The sequence below is a fragment of the Chiloscyllium punctatum genome, chromosome 3 (genome assembly GCF_047496795.1).
Source record: "Chiloscyllium punctatum isolate Juve2018m chromosome 3, sChiPun1.3, whole genome shotgun sequence".
Taxonomy (NCBI): domain Eukaryota; kingdom Metazoa; phylum Chordata; class Chondrichthyes; order Orectolobiformes; family Hemiscylliidae; genus Chiloscyllium; species Chiloscyllium punctatum.
In genome coordinates this window covers 35,277,790-35,296,337 of record NC_092741.1, presented here as the reverse complement: position 1 = coordinate 35,296,337, position 18,548 = coordinate 35,277,790, and the positions used below count along the sequence as shown (strand labels likewise).

Below are 18,548 nucleotides of genomic sequence, written 5' to 3'. Positions count from 1 at the left end.
TAAATTTAAATTCAACCATATACCGTGGCAGGATTGAACCCAAGATCCTGGAACATTACTTGGGTCTTTGGATTAATAGTCCAGCACTTACACCACAAGGCAATCACCTCCTCAAACCTAGACCAGATTGCATTGAACCACCTTCCTTACTCGGTGGTTTGTCTGAGGTTTCTTCCTTTATATACTAAACTATAATTTATGACCATTAAAGTGAAATAATTCTTTGTGACACTGGAACCAAATGTTGGCACCTTTCTGTGAAATCCCTGTCACTACTATTTTTACAAAAAAAAATCACTAACCAATTATTGTGAGCAAGAGGATTTTGGAGCATTTCATACTGTGTGATTCCAACTAACTTTGCAGGTTAAAGTAGAATGTGGTTATGTTGTAACTGTTATCTTTTCGTTATATTTTAAAAGAAACAATTGGGGAATTCATTTTGGGGTCCTAAGCGCCACTATTTTATTGCTGAGAGGTAGCCTTGGATATTATAATGATGGATATTATAAGTGAGGACTGCAGATGCTGGAAATCAGAGTCTAAATTAGAGTGGTGCTGGAAAAGCACAGCAGATCAGGCAGCATCCGAGGAGCAGGAAAATCGACGTTTCGGGCAAAAGCCCTTCATCAGGAATATTACAGTGATGCCTGACTGTTTAATTATCCATTACATATATTGACAGCATCTAAATCCTCAGGAACATAATAACCTGTACAAATATGTTTTGATCAGTGCATGATAGAATCCATTTGTTTTGCAAAGTTAACTTCTGAAATTTGCCTAACCTTAGGGGAGAACAATAAAACTTGCATTTACAAAGTGCCTTTCACAGCATTGGAATTTTCCAAAATACATTACAGCCAGTTTTGATGTCTGTTGTAGTCTAGAAAAAAGAGACAATTTGTAAAGTTGCAATGAAGTCCTATAAAACAACAATGTGTTAAGAAGTGATATTTGAGTGATATTGGCAGCAGGATGAATATTGGCCATCTTTGGAATAGTGACATGGGTTTTTAACATTGACCTGAGTTAATACCCCATACAAAGAGATAACATCTTCAACAATGCAGCACTCCCTCAGCACAATTTTGAAATGTCAGGTTAGATTTGGTTCTGGTAGGACTTGCATTCAGAAAAATCTAAAGCAAAAGATGAGCGTGCTTTGCAGTAAGAGGTAGAATTTTCATCCTGTCTGTGTTCAGTCAAGAAGCTGCAGAGGCATTTTAATAAACATTTTAGGTTTGGTTAGTTTTCTTTGTCAAAGAATTCTTACCAGAATGTCAACAATCCTAAATGTTCGAAGGCAGTGAGTAATGCTGCAAACTGCAGCCCTCTGATCATGTAAGATCCACAGAGCAAGGTCAAATCTGTCACAAAATTGGAACAGAAATAGCTGGAGAAACTTGTGGCAGCATTTGTGGAAAGACGAGCAGGGTTAACATTTTGGGTCTAGTGACCCTTCTTCAAATCTGTATCTATGGCTTCACTGTCTCAGCTCAATGTGCTGGAATTCCTTCCTACTCCGCTGCATCTTTCTCATCCATTAAGATGCCCCTCAAAACCTAATTTTTTGATGAACTGCTCGATATTTTTGTGGTGTTAGGGGTGGGGGCACTTGGTTGACTTTCTGAGCATGGTGCCTGGGGTCTGGTTGTAACAGTCCACTCCCATTCCTAACAGATCCAATTTTCGTAGGAAACACAAATTCAACACGACCTTCAAGTAGACACCATTTTGCCTGGTTCAAGCACATTGACCCAGAGAGTGAGTCACAGTTTGATGGAGCAGATGTTAATGCTCAGAAATGGTGAAGAAAGTCTGTTTTAAATGTCACATTCGCAAGGCTTTTTTTTTCAATATCCCTGGCTGTTTAAAAATGGAAAAAGTGTTTAACCTGTCAGTAAGAAATTTAAAAATGAATAAGCCTGACTGCTTTGGAAACAGGCCAATTGGAGAGAGTTAGAAAATAAATTGGCATTGTAGGCAGTTCAGAGAAGGTTCACTCGGCTGACTCTGGATACTGAAGGATTTTCTTGTGAGGACATGTGAGTAGTTTGGGCATGGATTCGTTTGAGTTTAGAAGAATGAGAGGTAGTCTTATTGAAATCTACAAGATTCTTAGAGGACTTGACAGGGTGGATGCAGAAAGGTTGTTATCCCTTGTTAGGAGTCTGTGACATAATCTCAGAATGGAGGGTCACACATTTAAGACAGAGATGAGGAGGAATTTCTTCTATCGGAGCATTGTGAATCAGTGGAATGTTTCATCATCAAGGGAATCAAGGGCTATCGGGAAAAGGCAAGAAAATAGAGTTTGAAATAACTCCACAGAGGCCAGTATCCTGTCACCAAATCATGTCTTATTTACAGAAGGGGAGTCCTTGACACTGACCCAGCTCCCTCAGAGCCAGCTGTCAGAGTGAACAGAAAACCTCTGACACTCCTGTTTTTTTTTTCTTTTTTTTTCTTCTTCCTTTGCTTGTTTTTCCCTGGCACCCATGTCGTGTATGTGTAGGTGTCAGACACAGTGAAGAACAACAAGTTTTTAAATCTTTATTTATATCCCACCACCAGGAAGAAAGGAAACACCTGAGTGGCCAGTGACAAGCAGTGCCCTTCTTAGAGGGCATTGCTGCATGATCAAACCGTGAAGGGGAAGGCAGGGCTTAAATAAAAACAGAGTTGGAGGGGGAAATAATGCACTCCACTCCCTGTCATGTCCACCTCTCCCTGAACAGCTCAAGGGTGTTGGTGGACACCGCGTGCTCCTCCTCCAGAGACACCCAGGCTCGGATGCAACCACGGAAGAGGGGAAGGCAATTGGCCCTAACGACCCCCTCCACGGCCTGCTGCCTGGACCTGTTTATGGTCAGTTTGACCAACATTCATGTTTTTATCTGTCAGCTAGGGCTCCCTGATTGGGGCTGTTAATGTGGTCCAATCAGGGAACTCATATCCACCTGACTGACCTCGTTATAATCTCTACAGAGCTGAGGGTATCAGACCACCCATCATCTCATCAAATGGCAGGGCAGACTTGACGGGCTGAATGGCCTAAAACTGTTTCTACATCTTAAAGTAATATTGCAGTCTGTACAATTTCAACAGAGAACTTTGTTGACAATTCCCAAGGGCTCAACTTAAGTTACTATGGATGCTTGGCTGAGCTCTAAAAACTACAATTATCGTAGCAAGGTATTCTGAGTTCACAGTTTGATTGATGATTTAAAGAAACTATTAAAGGATCAGTTGTCTTGGAGGTGGGGTCTGAATAGAAGTTTTCTTTTTTATAAGAGATTAATAATTTGAGGAGATTTAAAACCTTTCAATGAGTTTCCTGAATAGGAGTTGCTTTCACTATCAGATGTGTATGAGTAACAGTTATACAGTCAGTTCTTCTATAACGCAACCCCACATTATAGAAAGATCACACTTTAGAAACAACCTTGAAGTGTTGGTGATGTAAACGCGTTACAGCCACCATATGTTTTAAAAGTTCACGCCTTAGAAACAGCATCTCCAATTCATCAATAGCGTTGCAGTGAATTCACGTTGAAGAAATGTGCGTTATAGCAGAACGACCTGTATGACATTGTATGACATATGCCCATGATGGATACCATTGAGTGGCTATCGAGGTAACATGAAGCTATGAGAGGGCATGGGAAGTATGGGCATAAACTGGCATCGAGGTGATGTACCTATTTAAATACTGTGACTACAGAGCAGATTAGAAGCTCAGAATTGTGCAATGAGTAACTCATCTCCTGACCTGAAAGGGAATGTTAATGAGCTGTACAGGGTGGGTACTGGAGGACCTAACAGCTTCGAAAAGGTTTGGGACAAATTCCCAAAGGATCAAATTGTGCCCTCCAATAGGGCACTCACCTGCCTCTTTGGCCACCGAGACTGTGCTTCTGGGGTCAACAGACCAGACTCAATCTGGTCCTGGAAGGAGAAAGTGAGGTTCCTGAAGAAGGGCTCATGCCCGAAACGTCAATTCTCCTGCTCCTTGGATGCTGCCTGACCTGCTGCGCTTTTCCAGCAACACATTTTCAGCGCAATCTAGTCCTGGCCTACTTGGAGTCAAAACCTGGTCGTGTGGGGGTCCTGTAAACTGAGGCAGCTCTGCTGAATTGGGAAAGCTCCTGACTCAGGCGACCTGCAAAAAAGAATCAGCTGTTTCCATTTGTTTGAACGTTAATCCGATAATGTCCTTCTGAAATGCTTTGGGACTTTTGGCTACGTTAAAGACACTATACAAATGCAAGTTGTTTGTTGTTGAAGTTCCTAAAAATCACAAAAATGTAAAGTTGAACTTTTAGTTATTGCCCATTTGGTTTCCCCTGGCTCAATACTGCCCAAACTAATTGGAAGAATTCATGTAATGGCCTTTTCAAAGAACATTACAGATGTGTTTTGCAAAGAGCAAGGTGTCTGCTCAGTAACACTTAACTGAAGCCTGACAGAGTCACATGGGGAAATTGTAAACTTATGTTCTCCATTGAGTGACACCTTTCCAAATAAAACAAGTATCAAAACCAGAATCCAGAATAAATAGAAGCGTGGTGTGATGGAATCATTAAATTTAGTTAAAGCCTTTGTACTTATTGCCACACCTTTTGTTTTTCTGACGTTTATCAAGAGCAGGGATTTAACTCCCCAGGTGTTGCATTGCAATTACAGACTACTTGTGACCTGTTGAAAACAGAGCAGTGCAAGCAACTTTTCTGGTATGTCACTTCCTCTTCCTGTCTGCCACCCTTCTCCCACCACCCCCACCCCCGGCCTGCATCCCATTGCTGTAGAATGGAGTGACCTGTCCTTTAATCGGAAACCCCGTTGTGCAAAGGTGGAGAGAACCCAACACTGCAGCTGTGATGCTGGCTTCCACATGAGTGGGAGCAGTGAGAACAGTGTGTGCCAAGGTATGTGCATGTGCTTATCGTAATAACATGTGGTCGCATGCAGAGCGTACAAATTGCTAGAACATTCTCAGACATGCAAACGTTACTTCTATTGTAAGATTAGATTTCCTACAGTGCGGAAACAGGCCCTTCAGCTCAATCAGTCCACACCGATCCTCCGAAGAGTAACCCACCCAGACCCATTCCCTTCTGACTAATTGACCTAACACTATGGGGCAATTTAGCGTGGCCAATTCACCTGACCTGCACATCTTTGGACTGTGGGAGGAAACTGGAGCACCTGGAGGAAACCCATGCAGACACAGGGAGAATGTGCAAACTCCACACAGACAGCCATCTGAGGCTGGAATCGAACCTGGGACCCTGGTGCTGTGAGGCATCAGTGCTAACCACTGAGCCACTGTGTCACCCAAATCAATACAGACAAATGTCCAAAGGTGAAATCGAACTTGCATCCCTGGTGCTATGAGGCAGCAGTGCTAACCACTGAGCCACCATGCCACCGTAAGTTAATGGTGGTTAAATTACAATTATCACCGACCCTACTTTTTACCCTCTCTTTGAAAAATATACACTCCCATTTCCCAACTCAATGGCCTCCTTCCTATTTCCATCATCGATTAATCATGGCTTATTCAGAAAATTATATTTTGCACCTTCTAAGTTCCACAACACATTATCCTGTCCATTTCACTCCCTGTTGACTGACCATAACCCCAGGAAAGTGACCTTAATGTCCTCATCTTGCCTTTCAGTTGATCTGTGGTCTTGCTGCAGACCGTCTTACCAACCCACTCCAGGAGCTAGCATCACACATTCTGTCTTTACATCTAATAAATCTTGGTTTCCCTCTACTGTTCCATCATTGCTATCTCTCAAGTCAGCCATTAGACTATGTCTTCCAACCCTATTCCTGAGTCTTCCAACTTATCTCCCTCTCTTTTCAAAACCTCCCTCTTTTTGACAATATCTCACCATCCCTTTAATTTTTGCAACATTTCCATTCTTTGCTACTGGTTGGTTTTCATTCCACATTGCTCTGCAGGGTCTCTCTAGACCAAAGGAGTGCTAGCGAAAGATGAATGTGAGTTTTTATTTCACATTGATTAGCCCAAAGCTTTTAAAACAGAATGAACATGGTTTCTCAGTGTACCTAACAGGGAAAGGATTTATTATCTATCCCTAATTATTCTTGAGGAGGAGGTAGTGTGAGGCCTCCAGATCTTGTACTCACGAGTCTACATTACCCACCTTGTCCGAAGGATATGGCGGAATTCATAGATAATCTTCTATGGGCAGGAAATGAGTTTGAGACGGCAATGCAGGATGATCATATGGGGAATAGAGAGGGTTTGTAGATGAAACCAAGCAGTGGCAGAGCCTCAGACATGTTTTAGGGTCAGCTGAGTTGATTTGCCATTAACACGCATTAAAACCTGTGATTTAAGTAATGGATCTTTTATAAGTACCATTATGATGAGGAATCATTTGCCTCACTGCACAGTGCAATGGAACTAAATCTGTACCTGCTCCTGAGGAATGTAATAGCATCTCTGAAAAGCTTGATTAGAAAATATCCATCGTAGGGAACAGAATAATGCAATTGAGGAACACGTTGCGCATCATGCTGGCCTCCATTCTTAGTGGCTTGTCCTTTACAACAGAAAGTGAGGACTGGAGATCAGAGCTGAAAATGTGTTGCTAGAAAAGCGCAGCAGGTCAGGCAGCATCCAAGGAGCAGGAGAATCGACGTTTCGGGCATGAACCCTTCTTCAGGAATGAGCTCATTCCTGAAGCTCATTCCTGAAGAAGGGTTCATGCCCGAAACGTCGATTCTCCTGCTCCTTGGATGCTGCCTGACCTGCTGCGCTTTTCTAGCAACACATTTTCAGCCCTTTACAACAGAACTCAAACATAACCAACTAGTAACCTCTGTTAAAAGTTATTACTAATTGTGTAAATAAAAATAATTTTGCATCAGATCAGTTCGCCTCAGACCACATCTGTATGTTTCTGTACTCTGATGTAAAGCCAAATTGGCTGAAGCATGGGAAAAAAAGACAATTTCCTGCTAAACCTTTTGAAAAACATATCAAGGCCTTCGTGAATGAGACTAACTTGACTTAGAACTGTCTCACTGGATTCCGGTTATGCGGTTAGATTAGAAATGCTGGCTGTCTCTAGAGCAGAGAGGTGAAAGAGGGATTTAATAGCCATGTTGTACATCACGAAAAGTCATCGTTATATTTGTGAAGAGTGAATAGGAAGAAACTGTAGTAGAAGAGCTGTTCACCACACAGTATGTTTACCATAATTGGTAAAAGAACAGGAGCAGAAATGAAGAGATTTCATTTAGAAACAGAGACACACAGAAAATATGATTAGGAGTAGGTCGTTATTTCCCCCTCACCCACTTCAGCATAATCATGGCAATCCTTCATCTCTGTGCCATATTCCCATCTGTCTCCATTCTCCTGACAAATTTATTCTTGATAAATCTATTTCTTTCTATGGACCCACAGCCTTCTGTGGTAGAAAATTCTCTGTCTGAATGAAACTATTTCTCCACATCTCTGTCCAAAATGGCCTGTCCCAACCCTGAGACTGTGGCTCCCTGATATAGCACCCTCAACCATAGCCAAGAGAAACATCATTCTTGCATCCAGTCAGTCTAGCCCTTTGGGAATTTTATATATTTCAGTGAGATCCCTTCTCATTTTCTAAACTCAAGTGAGTGCAGGTTCAGTTCAGCCAATCTCCCCTCATACGACAAACCTGCCATCCCAAGAATCAATCTGGCGAACCTTCTCTGTATTCCCTGTGTGGAAAGTATCACTTTTCTTAGAATAAGGAGGTCAGACCTGCATGTAATTCTCTAGATGTGATCCTACCAAAGTCCTGCACAACTACAATGATACTTTCTTGCTGGTGTACTCCAGTACTCAAACCCTCTTGCAATCAAGGCCAACATACCATTTTCTTTCCTGATTACTTGCTGACCACGTATGTTTGCTTTCAGTGACTCTGAAGTCCCTTCATACGTTAACATTTCCCAGTCTACTGCCAATTAAATAATACTGACTTTGTGTTTTTTGTAATAAACTGGATAACTTCACACTGAGCCAAATCATACGACATCTGCCATCTATTTGCCCACTCAGCTTGAAGCCTCTTCCCCACCACTCACATTCTCACCAGCTTTGTGTTATCAGTCACTTTAAACATATTACACTCAATTCCCTTATCCAGAGTCCTGATTTATTTTGTGAATAGCTGGGGTCCAAGCACTGATCACTGCAGTATTCCACTAGTCACCGCCTTGAAGACTGAAAATGACCCGTTTCTATGCTCTGCTTCCTGACTGCTAACCGGTTTTCTGTCCAGGCTTCTACATTACCCAGAGCACCCAGAGGAAACCCACCCACACACACACAGACACGGGAGAATGTGCAAATTCCACATAGACAATGGCCCAGTAGCGAATTTAGCCCGAGTCCCTGGCGCTGAGGTGGTAGCGCTATCCACTGAGCAACTGTGCTGCCCAATGCCTGTGTGATCATGTAACCATTCAGGTTAGAAACCACAGGTGCTGCAGGGTTATTTTCCTGAGAGTTGAACACTGAGGAGTATTTGTCCAAGTTCTTCGTAACTGCCAATTCAATTTGTAAAGCATGTCCAACGGGAGAGCTCGGCTGTACCCAGTGTGCTACAGACACTCGTTTGAAGGTAATACTTTTCATTTTTCCACGCACAGATGTGAACGAGTGCGAGGTTTTCCAACTGGATGGGCTTGCCAAACTCTGCATGTACACATGTGTTAACATCCCTGGGTCCTACCGCTGTACCTGTCCTCCTGCATACAAACTTCTCAACGACGGAAGGAGCTGTGCTGGTAAGCAGCTTTTAACTGTTAAGCTTTGATAGTGGATTCAGTGGGTTGTAACAAAACCTTCTACAGGTTGAGTGATCCAAATTAATATGTTTATTAATGGTAATATACATAGTAAGTGGATATTAATCAATAAATGTATTAAGTATGGGGGGAGCTTGAGGTGGTTGTTTTTGAGACCCTGTTTCTTTGGAGTTTTTTCGATTGTTAAATGTTAGTGTGTCATGTGTATTGTCAATTTGTATAATGTTGCATAAAATACAAAAAGAAAGTAAATATATTAAGCAGTAAATTGATGTATTAAATGGTAAATGCAAAATAAGCAGTAAATGTATATATAGCTGTAAATTTGTGTGAAGCAGTAAATGTTTATTGACTATGAGTCTCATGCCTTTCTACCTGTTGGAGATCCCACTTTACAACGGCTAGTCTGGAGAACACGGGATTCCCGGCACCCTTCACCAATCCTAACCTCAGGTGAAGCCCAACAGTCAATACTACACGTGTCAAGTTAACAACAAGTCTCCCTGTCTTACAGTGGCAAATCCCAGCCCGAGGTGAAGTCCACTGAAGTGGGCAAAGTCCCTGATATTAGAACCAATCTGCATCTAAGACTACATGCTGTGTCATCATTTTGTGGTATATGTAGCACTTTTCCAGCCATTCCATTATACGAAAAAAAACTCCAAGTGTCTCAGTATGAAGTCTAACTGGACAGTTCACTCAGACAATTCAGTGACATATGGTTACCCTGTAATGAAAACAGACTGATTTTGCATTCGGCCTGTTTTCCACTGCTCGTTGTCAGATCCAACTAATCCTTAATTATTAACCCTTAATGGTCTGGTTTGAAGATGTCATTTCAATCCTAACACTGCATTAACCCATTCTTGCAAACTGTGTATTGTTGACCATCTGTACTTATCTTTGACAAGGCGATAGTCAGCATCCTTCCAAATATGTATATGGTGACAATGTCTCAACTGTGCTGTTAGATCTCTTGAATTTTAGCGCTGATGAAGGAATGGAAATCCACTAGTAACAAGTGTCAAATGTTAACTGGCTTTACAAAAGTTTGTGTAAACGTGCGATGGATGCTGGGACAATGAGTAAATTTAATGACGAGCTAGACATTTTGAATTGGTAATGGGTTGAAGGGTTATGGGGAGAAGGCAGTAAAATGGGGTGAGGATCAAATGGTGGAGCAGACTCAATGGGCCAAATGGCCTCATTCTGCTCCTATATCTTATGAACTTACGAACATCTGGACAATAGAACACATAAGTTCATCCATCTCTCTTCTTTTTAGTTGTATGTGAGAAGCCAAGTGAAATCAACACTATCCGACCTCAAGCCAGTGATGTTGAGTTTTGGGGTTTGAATTGAGCCCACAAGAAAAACGCACATAAAAAGCATCTGCGACAGTGCCAAATGAGTTTAAAATACTGTCCAAAAGAGATAGGGTTACATACCCTAAGGCATTTCCTATCAATTGACTCAGAAAAACTTTGGCAAATGCCAGGAAGAGGTCTCCAGTCAAAGACTCAGAAGCTGGGAAAATCACACTCACATGTCACATGAAGAGCGAGAATGAAACATGGGCCGAAGTACAAGATAATAATGAACTGCATTAAATTGTGTTAGTTGAAATTAAGTAAAATTATTACAAAAATGCTAAGTTTGGTTGCACCGCTTATAAAAGTTCAAAGACTGTTTGGTGTGTTTAAAACATGCTCTCAGTTGTGGTCTGCTTTATTCCAGATGTAGATGAATGTGCGACATTGCAACACAACTGCACAGCAGGAGAGACTTGTATCAATACAGGAGGAGGATTTCAGTGTGTTAACCCACAGTGTCCGGAGCCACGTGGGAATACCAGCTATGTTAAAACATCACCCTTGTAAGTCAAACTGCACATGAATTCATATATTCAGTCATGCCTTGCTTTCAGAATATTGTGGCTTTAAGATTCAGGTGCGTCCATTATCCAGCTCAGACAATTTGAGTTGTTTTGGACGAGACCAAACCCTCTCAAAACATATCAAGGACTTTATCTAGATCCTGCCTTTTGTCTTATTTAAAGACAAGTGTAAGGTGCTGCATTTCAGAAGCAATTCAACTACTAGGCTTTAAGCATTTCACTCTTACGCCATGGTTAAAATATAAACAAAAAAGAAGAAATGGCATAACTTTAACCTCTGTTGAGATACTTAACAAAATGATATGTATTTTTGAAATATCTCCACAGAGGCTGAAATCCTGTCACCCAGTGACCATTTATTTACACATGGAGAGTCCTTGACACTGATCCAGCTTCCTCAGACCCAGCTCCCAGAGTAGACAGAACCTCTGGACTATGTTAACAGCTGCAATCAGGGAACTCATATTCTATGAGGTCCACCTGGCAGGCCTCATTACAATCACTACCTTCCTACCCCTGTGAGTGTGAGGACATAGGCTACTTTTTTTTGTAGCTCCTCCTGGGGCTTTTTAGCACTGGTTCAGGTTCCTCCAACTCTGATTCTGATACGGGTAATGTGTAATGCGCATAGCTTGCCTCTTGTGCCTGGAGTATCTAAGAAGAAACTCGTTCTCTTCTTCAGACGGCAAAGATGTCAATGTAGTGATATCTGCCATGTCCATCTAGGATTCTAAGGTATCTTCAAGGCTTGACAGAGAGGGAGAACCCATCGGCTCCGGAACAGTCAGAACGGCTGTTGGGGAGCTGGGCACGTTTTGCTCCCATGCTGTCTGTGAGTTTGCAGTTTTCATATGATCCACGTGTTTGTTCAAGACAATCGTACCGACCTGAACTTTATATATCACTGGATCTGACCTCATGTTGACCATGCCTCTAATCCATGCAGGGCCATTCCTGTGCGAAACTTCATCCCTGAAATAAATTGTCTCTCTCCCTTAGCAGAGTCTTGTGTCTAGATTTGGCATTCTTCATGCTGTTTCACTGCTCCCCCCACCCCAACCCCCCCACATCCCACACATGAGGTTTGGGAATATCAAGTTTAACTTGGTGCAGAGTCTTTTCTCCATTAGCAACTCTGCTGGGCCTATCCCTATCGTTTCATGAGGGGACGGTCCTATAATCAAATAGGAACTAGGACGTTTGGTATCTAGTGAAGCTGGAGGCTGTTTCTTTAAGCCTGCCTTCAAAGTTTGGACTGCTCTTTTTGCCATACCATTGGATGTTGGATGATATGGAGCTGTCCTTATATTTCGAATACCATTCGACTTTAGGGAATACTCAAATTCCCTGCTAGTAAACAATGGCCCATTATTGGTGATCAACATTTCCGGGAATCTATATGGTGCAAAAGATGCACACAGTTTTGCTATCATCGTCCTCGTGTTTAATGAATAAACTTAGTGCATGCCCAATCAGTTTGAGTGGGCGTTCACAATGACCAAGAGCTCTGAGCCCATGAAAGGACCATTTCTAAGGCTGACCCTTTTTAAAGTGTTGATGCAAAGGTGCCAGATGCCCACGTAATAATTCACCAGCCCAAAGAAATACTTAAGCTCTGCTACAGATATTGGAATCCAAGGTACCCTTGATCATCCTCACTTTATCTTCCAGTGGGTGTATCGACTCTGCAGTGCATTAGCCCAAAGCAAAATTAAAACCTTGGGTCGGTGTGAGCCCAACTCCACACACTCTTGCTTCTTTTGTCTCATTTTAAAAACAAAGCTATTTACTTTTTCCATGAAGCAGACACCTCATCAGCAGCTTTACAGCACCCCCCCTTCAAGAGAACCAGGACAGACAAAAGGTACATGTCATCACAGGTCTGTTGTCAGATATTGCAGTATTGCCCTGTCAGAGATAGTAAAAAAGGGTCCCATTTTCTCTCATTAGCACCTTTTGAACCTGTAACCTCTACTACTTTGAAGGACAAGGGCAGCAAATGCCTGGGAATACCACCACTATCCCCTCCAAATGACAGAGCACCCTGACTTGGAACTATATTGCCATTCCTTCACTGTCACTGGACCAGAATCATAGAACTCCCTTCTGAACAGTGTTGTGAGCATTCTTACTGCCCAAGGACACAGCAGTTCAAAATGGTGGCTCGTTGCCAACTACCAGGGCATTTAGTGTTGGGCAATAAATGCTGGCCTAATCAACGATACCTAGAATTAAATAAAACCCTAAACTTGGTTCTCATTGCTCTGATCAAGGTGCTGACCAGAGGCCAGACAAATAATGTTATGCAAAGTGGTGAATGACAGCGCAAAGATATTTGATAGGCCTTGGTGAAGGCTTTAGGTAGGTTAGTCTTAAGTCCACACTTTTAGTGAGGACTTTATTCTGTTAGCCACATTTCCATAAAACTCACATCATGATTACTGGCTCCCCATATTTATACAACTAATTCTCTCCCAGTTAACCATTAATTAATATACCCATCACCTTGTTCCATTAGGTCTTAGGCCTCCCTTCAGACCATTTTAGAGGACAACTGATTCCCTTTTTCTGCTTTTTAAATAAATCAATATCTGTCACAAAAAAATCAATATACAATAATGATAAATCAACGTGCATCTATAAGAGAAGAGACAAACAAAATATACAAAATGACAACCCTATATTCCTGACTTTTCATTGCACATTAAAGTTCCAAACTTCCTTTTTCCAGTGTGCCTTACAGTTTCTTTAAGCTTGCACTTTTCTTTAATAAAACATTCAGATAGCTCACTGCTGCTATTATCCATTCTCTAACTGCAATTTAAATCCTCAAGTCTTTTTCATCCACACATTTTGTTGAGTGTACAGTATCCCTTAGTAGGTTATTATTAATAAAGCACTCAATGGATATTGCAATGGGGATCCCTTTCTGGAAATTCTTCCAATATTTTCAGTAATAAAAATGTCATATGTACCACCTCACCAAGAATGAGAGTTTCTGCTGCTGAAGTCCTTTTAACTACTGCTATGGACCAGACCAGATTCCCTCAAAACATTTCAAGAAAGTAGCCCAGACCCTAACTTTGTTGTTATAAACAGGTGTAAAGCGGATATTCCAGGAATGATGCAGCTGGTCAAAACACTTCGTTTTAAACAAGTCAGAATTTATTTACAAGATTACAGAATAAAACACAAACAAAAGAGAACAGAATACTGAATACCTTAACCTATCCAAAAGCCCAACAGATTATTCTGACTTAATGATGCTGTTCCAAATATTTGCAAAAATCCCCATAAATACTCCTTGGCACAAAACGTAAAATCAAGCACAGAGCTTTACAGGAGAGGGGAGCATCAGCATGGACCTGAGAAAAGAAGCCAAGGACAGTATTACCTTGTTAATGGAGCAGCATCATCACACTAGTCTTTTGACATTTTTCGCTCCCCAAACTAAAGTGCAACATTTACCTCCTTTTTTCACAAGAAAAATGTGAATTCTCCTGCACTTGAGAACCCATCACAGATTTCCATAAGAATCACCATTAGAAACAAGAGGCTTCAAGTTCCTGGCATCTCTCACTGACGGAAATTTTTTTTTAAATGCTCCATTTTTAATTTTGCCAATGTTTGGTACACATGACTGCTATTTATGATCTTGGGATTTTTCATATTTTATATTTTTCTAAAACTGCAAAACTGGCATTTGGCCTTGTTTGGTAAGCAGGCCATTCAGCCCATCGAGACCACACCAACCTTCCGAGGAGTATTCTACCCACCACCCTATCCTTGTAATTCCCATGACCAATCCACCTCACCTGGACTGTGGAAGGAGACCAGAGCACCAAAGGAAACCCATGTAGATGCAGGGAGAAAGTGCAAACTCCACACAGACAATCGTCTGATGGTAAAATTGAACCTGGGTCCCAGCACTGTGAGACAACAGTGCTAACCACTAAGCCACTGTTGCCAACCAGGTTGATAGGGTTGTTAAGAAGGCGTATGGTGTATTGGCTTTTATTGTTAGAGGAATTGAGTTTCGGAGCCATGGCACCATGTTACAGCTGTACAAAACTCTGCTGTGGCTGCACTTGGAGTATTGCATGCAGTTCTGGTCACCGCATTATAGGAAGGGTGTGAAAGCTTTGGAAAACGTTCAGAGGAGATTTAGTAGGATGTTGCCTGGTATGGAGGGAAGGTCTTATGAGAAGAAGCTGAGGGACTTGAGAGTATTTTCATTAGAGAGAAGAAGTTTGAGACATATAAGATAATCAGTTAGATAGGGTGGACAGTGAGAGTCTTTTTCCTCGATTGGGGAATGGCCAGCACGAGGGGATATAGCTTTTAAATTGAGGGGTGATAGATATAGGACTGATGTCAGAGGTTGTTCCTTTACTCCGAGAGTAGGAGGGGTGTGGAGTGCCCTGCCTGCAACAGTAGTAGACTCGCCAATCTTCAGGGCATTTAAATGGCCATTGGAAATACAAATGGATGAAAACGGAATAGTTTAGGTTGGATGGGCTTCAGATTGGTTTCACAGGTCGGTGCAACATCGAGAGCCGAAGGGCCTCTAATACACTGTAATGTTCTACGTTCTATGCCTCTCATTCTTCTAAACTCCAATGAGTATGAATCCAACCTACTCATCCTCTCCTCATAGACAGTCTCTCCATCCCAGGTATAAGTATAGTGAACCTTCTTTGGACTTCATGCAATGCCAGTATATCTTACCTTAGATAAGGGGACAAAAACTGTTCACAGTATTCCATTAAAGTCTGACTAGTGCTTTATATAGTTTTATCCTGACCTCCCTATTATACTGGATTCCCTTTGAAATAAAGACCAACATTACATTTGCCTTCCCTATTATCCACTGAACTTTTGTGCCAGTTTTTTATGATTTATGCATGAAGTTTCCTAAATCTCTCTGAGAGAGAGAAAATAGTGCGAAATTTGTGAAAATCTGACCACACCCCTTAAGCAATCAACAAATTATCTTTTTGACAAATTTTATCCATCCAGTTTTACAATTTGTCCAAACGCTCATCCTTGTTCAAATCATCAGGCTCCAATTCATCAGCCTGTATGAGGAGAAAGCAGTTGTTGCTAGACCTATTAATCTGGAGAACCAGGGTTCAAATCTCACCATGACAGATGATGGAGCTGAAAATGTGTTGCTGGAAAAGCGCAGCAGGTCAGGCAGCATCCAAGGAACAGGAGAATCGACGTTTCGGGCATAAGCCCTTCTTCGGGCTTATGCCCGAAACGTCGATTCTCCTGCTCCTTGGATGCTGCCTGACCTGCTGCGCTTTTCCAGCAACACATTTTCAGCTCTGGTCTCCAGCATCTGCAGTCCTCACTTTCTCCATGACAGATGATGGAATCTGAATTAAGAACCTAACAATGGCCATGAACCCTATCTGGTTCAATTAAGCTCTTTATAGTAGGAAACTTCTGTCCTTACCCTGTGATTCTAGATCCTCAGCAATGTGATTTGATTCTCAAGTGCCCTTTGCATGATTAGGGATAGACTCAAATAGTGACGCCCACATGATTTAAAGAAAAATTAGATAACTCTGCCCTTGTGGCATCAGAAGTTGGCAAACCCAAGAGAGCGGTATATGAAAGAAAATTCAGGATTATCATGGTATTATTTTAAAAAGTAAGAACAATATTTTCATCAGTATTTATACTACAAATACATTTAAGTTGAAGCTAGATGGACACATGAGGACAAAGAAGTAGAGAGCTATGCTAATAAGGTGAGACAAGGTAGCATGGTGGAAGGCTGATGTTGGCTAGAAATATTGGTGTAGATCATCTGAGCCAAGTGCTTTGTTTCTGTAATTCCATTTTTCTTTTAAAAAAAAATGTTGCTGTAATATGTCTTCTGCTTTTCTTTTTTCTAGTCAGTGTGAACGTCACCCGTGCCCTATGAATAGCAAATCATGCCATCATGCAGCAAAAACCATCTCTTTCCATTACCTGTCATTGCCCTCAAAACTGAAAACTCCAGTCACCTTATTCCGTATGGCTACAGCTGCTGCTCCTGGAAGGCCTGGACCCGATAATCTGCGTTTCGGCATTGTAGGAAAGAATAATCAAGGGCAGTTTGTAGTCCAGCGTTCTGATAGACAAACCGGTGAGCTCATACTTGTTCAGCCTTTGAAAGGTCCTTGTACTGTAGAAGTGGATGTGGACATGTCCGAATACCGTGACCGCACTTTCCAGGCCAAGCATGTGTCAAAGGTTACACTTTTCATTTCAGCCAATGGATTTTGAGAAAATATTCAGGGACCCCGAATCTTCAGTTCAAGGGATTTGTTTGAATTATGACTTTTATTGTGGGAGTTTATGGATCACATCCCAGAGAGAAGGATACGTTATCCGAGTCCAAATGCCACAATATAATGATCAGAACCTGTTACGTTATCGATTTCTCTTCAATTGTATATTCACAGTCATGTTAGGCTCAGCTGGAGTCTTCAACACTCTACTGAACTCTGTCATTGTATGTGGCCCAAATCTTTTGGCATTTGTATAGCTGTCCCTGTTTGCCATAGTATTTGTCAGTGCTTGTTTTTCCCCATTTTATTATAGATCTTCAGTTTCCTGTTCACTATTAAATGTCCTATCTCCAATGCAATCTAATCAATTAATTAGAATATTCAGTGAAGAAAACCAAACCCCGGCCTGCTACTTACTTGATATTTAAGTGGGAACGTGACATTGAGATAAAGGATCAGCCATGATCATATTGAATGGTGGAGCAGGCTCAAAGGGCCAAATGGCCTACTCCAGGTCCTAGTTTTATGTTTCTATGTATACTCGTATCCCTTATAGGCAGCACCAATAAATTGAATTCTCATTAATCTTGGGCTGTCTGGTGCAAACAAGTTAATCTATTATTGTGTTCTGTACAACACAATGCAGTGTTTAATCTACATCAGGCAATTAGTGAAAGCAGCGAGGGACAATGAGAAATATCATCATGACCTCCTAACAAGATGTGTTCTTTGCCTTGATGCATATAGAAAATTGACGGATTGACCAACATCAAATTGCCTGAGTTTGTTATAACAGTATAACAACGTATACGGTCTGAAGCTGTTAGTTTATTTTTACCATATCTTTAGGAGCAGTCTCCAGGTAAAAACTATCAATGCAATTATAGATATGCACTGGAAGTTCTAAGATGGTTTCTTGTGGAAACTCTTTATTCCGACACCAGGCATTGTTTTACCAATTGTTTTAATAAAAATATTTCACACTGCACTTGGTGTCACGCTGATGGTTGCACATTACACAGTTGCAGATGATTTTTTTTTTCTTTGTGTCACTGCAGTTGCTTCTTTAATAAGTACAGACATTGGAGATTGGTGAACACTGTTGGAAAATTTTGGATTAGTGGTGCTGGAAGAGTGGTGCTGGTGCTGGCAGTTCAGGCAGCATCCAAGGAGCAACCATTGATATGATGAACATTGGGATAATGCCTAGGAAATTCCTGGCAGTAGATGGAAACCATTTTGGCAAAAGGTGAGGGCACTGTGCTAACGGGGATACAATAGCAAGTAGCAAGTGATGTGGCCATCAAGTTTTCTACTGTCCAGAATTGCTTTGAGTCACCGGGAGCAAACAGTTAATCAACAGGACAGCATTAAACAACCCAGGAAGAACAGTTAATCGACAGGACAGCATTAAGCAACCCAGGAGAAAATGCATTAAGTAATTTTTTTTCACACTTTTATTGTTCCTTGGAAAACTATTGGAGATGGGAGACAAGGATCATCATATTGAGTGATGAGAAATC

General features: G+C 41.5%; 1 protein-coding gene across 3 annotated transcripts in view; it reads left to right on the top strand.

Annotated features, from left to right (window-relative positions):
• fbln7 (fibulin 7) overlaps positions 1–18,029 on the top strand; it is a 43,021-nt gene extending 24,992 nt beyond the window's left edge. Inside the window, exons 5-8 of one of the 3 annotated variants that reach the window (XM_072551406.1) lie at positions 4,812–4,931; positions 8,686–8,823; positions 10,582–10,720; positions 16,648–18,029. In XM_072551406.1, coding sequence (XP_072407507.1) covers positions 4,812–4,931; positions 8,686–8,823; positions 10,582–10,720; positions 16,648–17,020 — 770 coding nt within the window. In that variant the 3' untranslated portion in view covers positions 17,021–18,029. The remainder of the gene's footprint in view (positions 1–4,811; positions 4,932–8,685; positions 8,824–10,581; positions 10,721–16,647) is intronic. The other 2 variants (XM_072551405.1, XM_072551407.1) reach the window with 2 other exon arrangements.
• Positions 18,030–18,548: the final 519 nt, after the last annotated feature.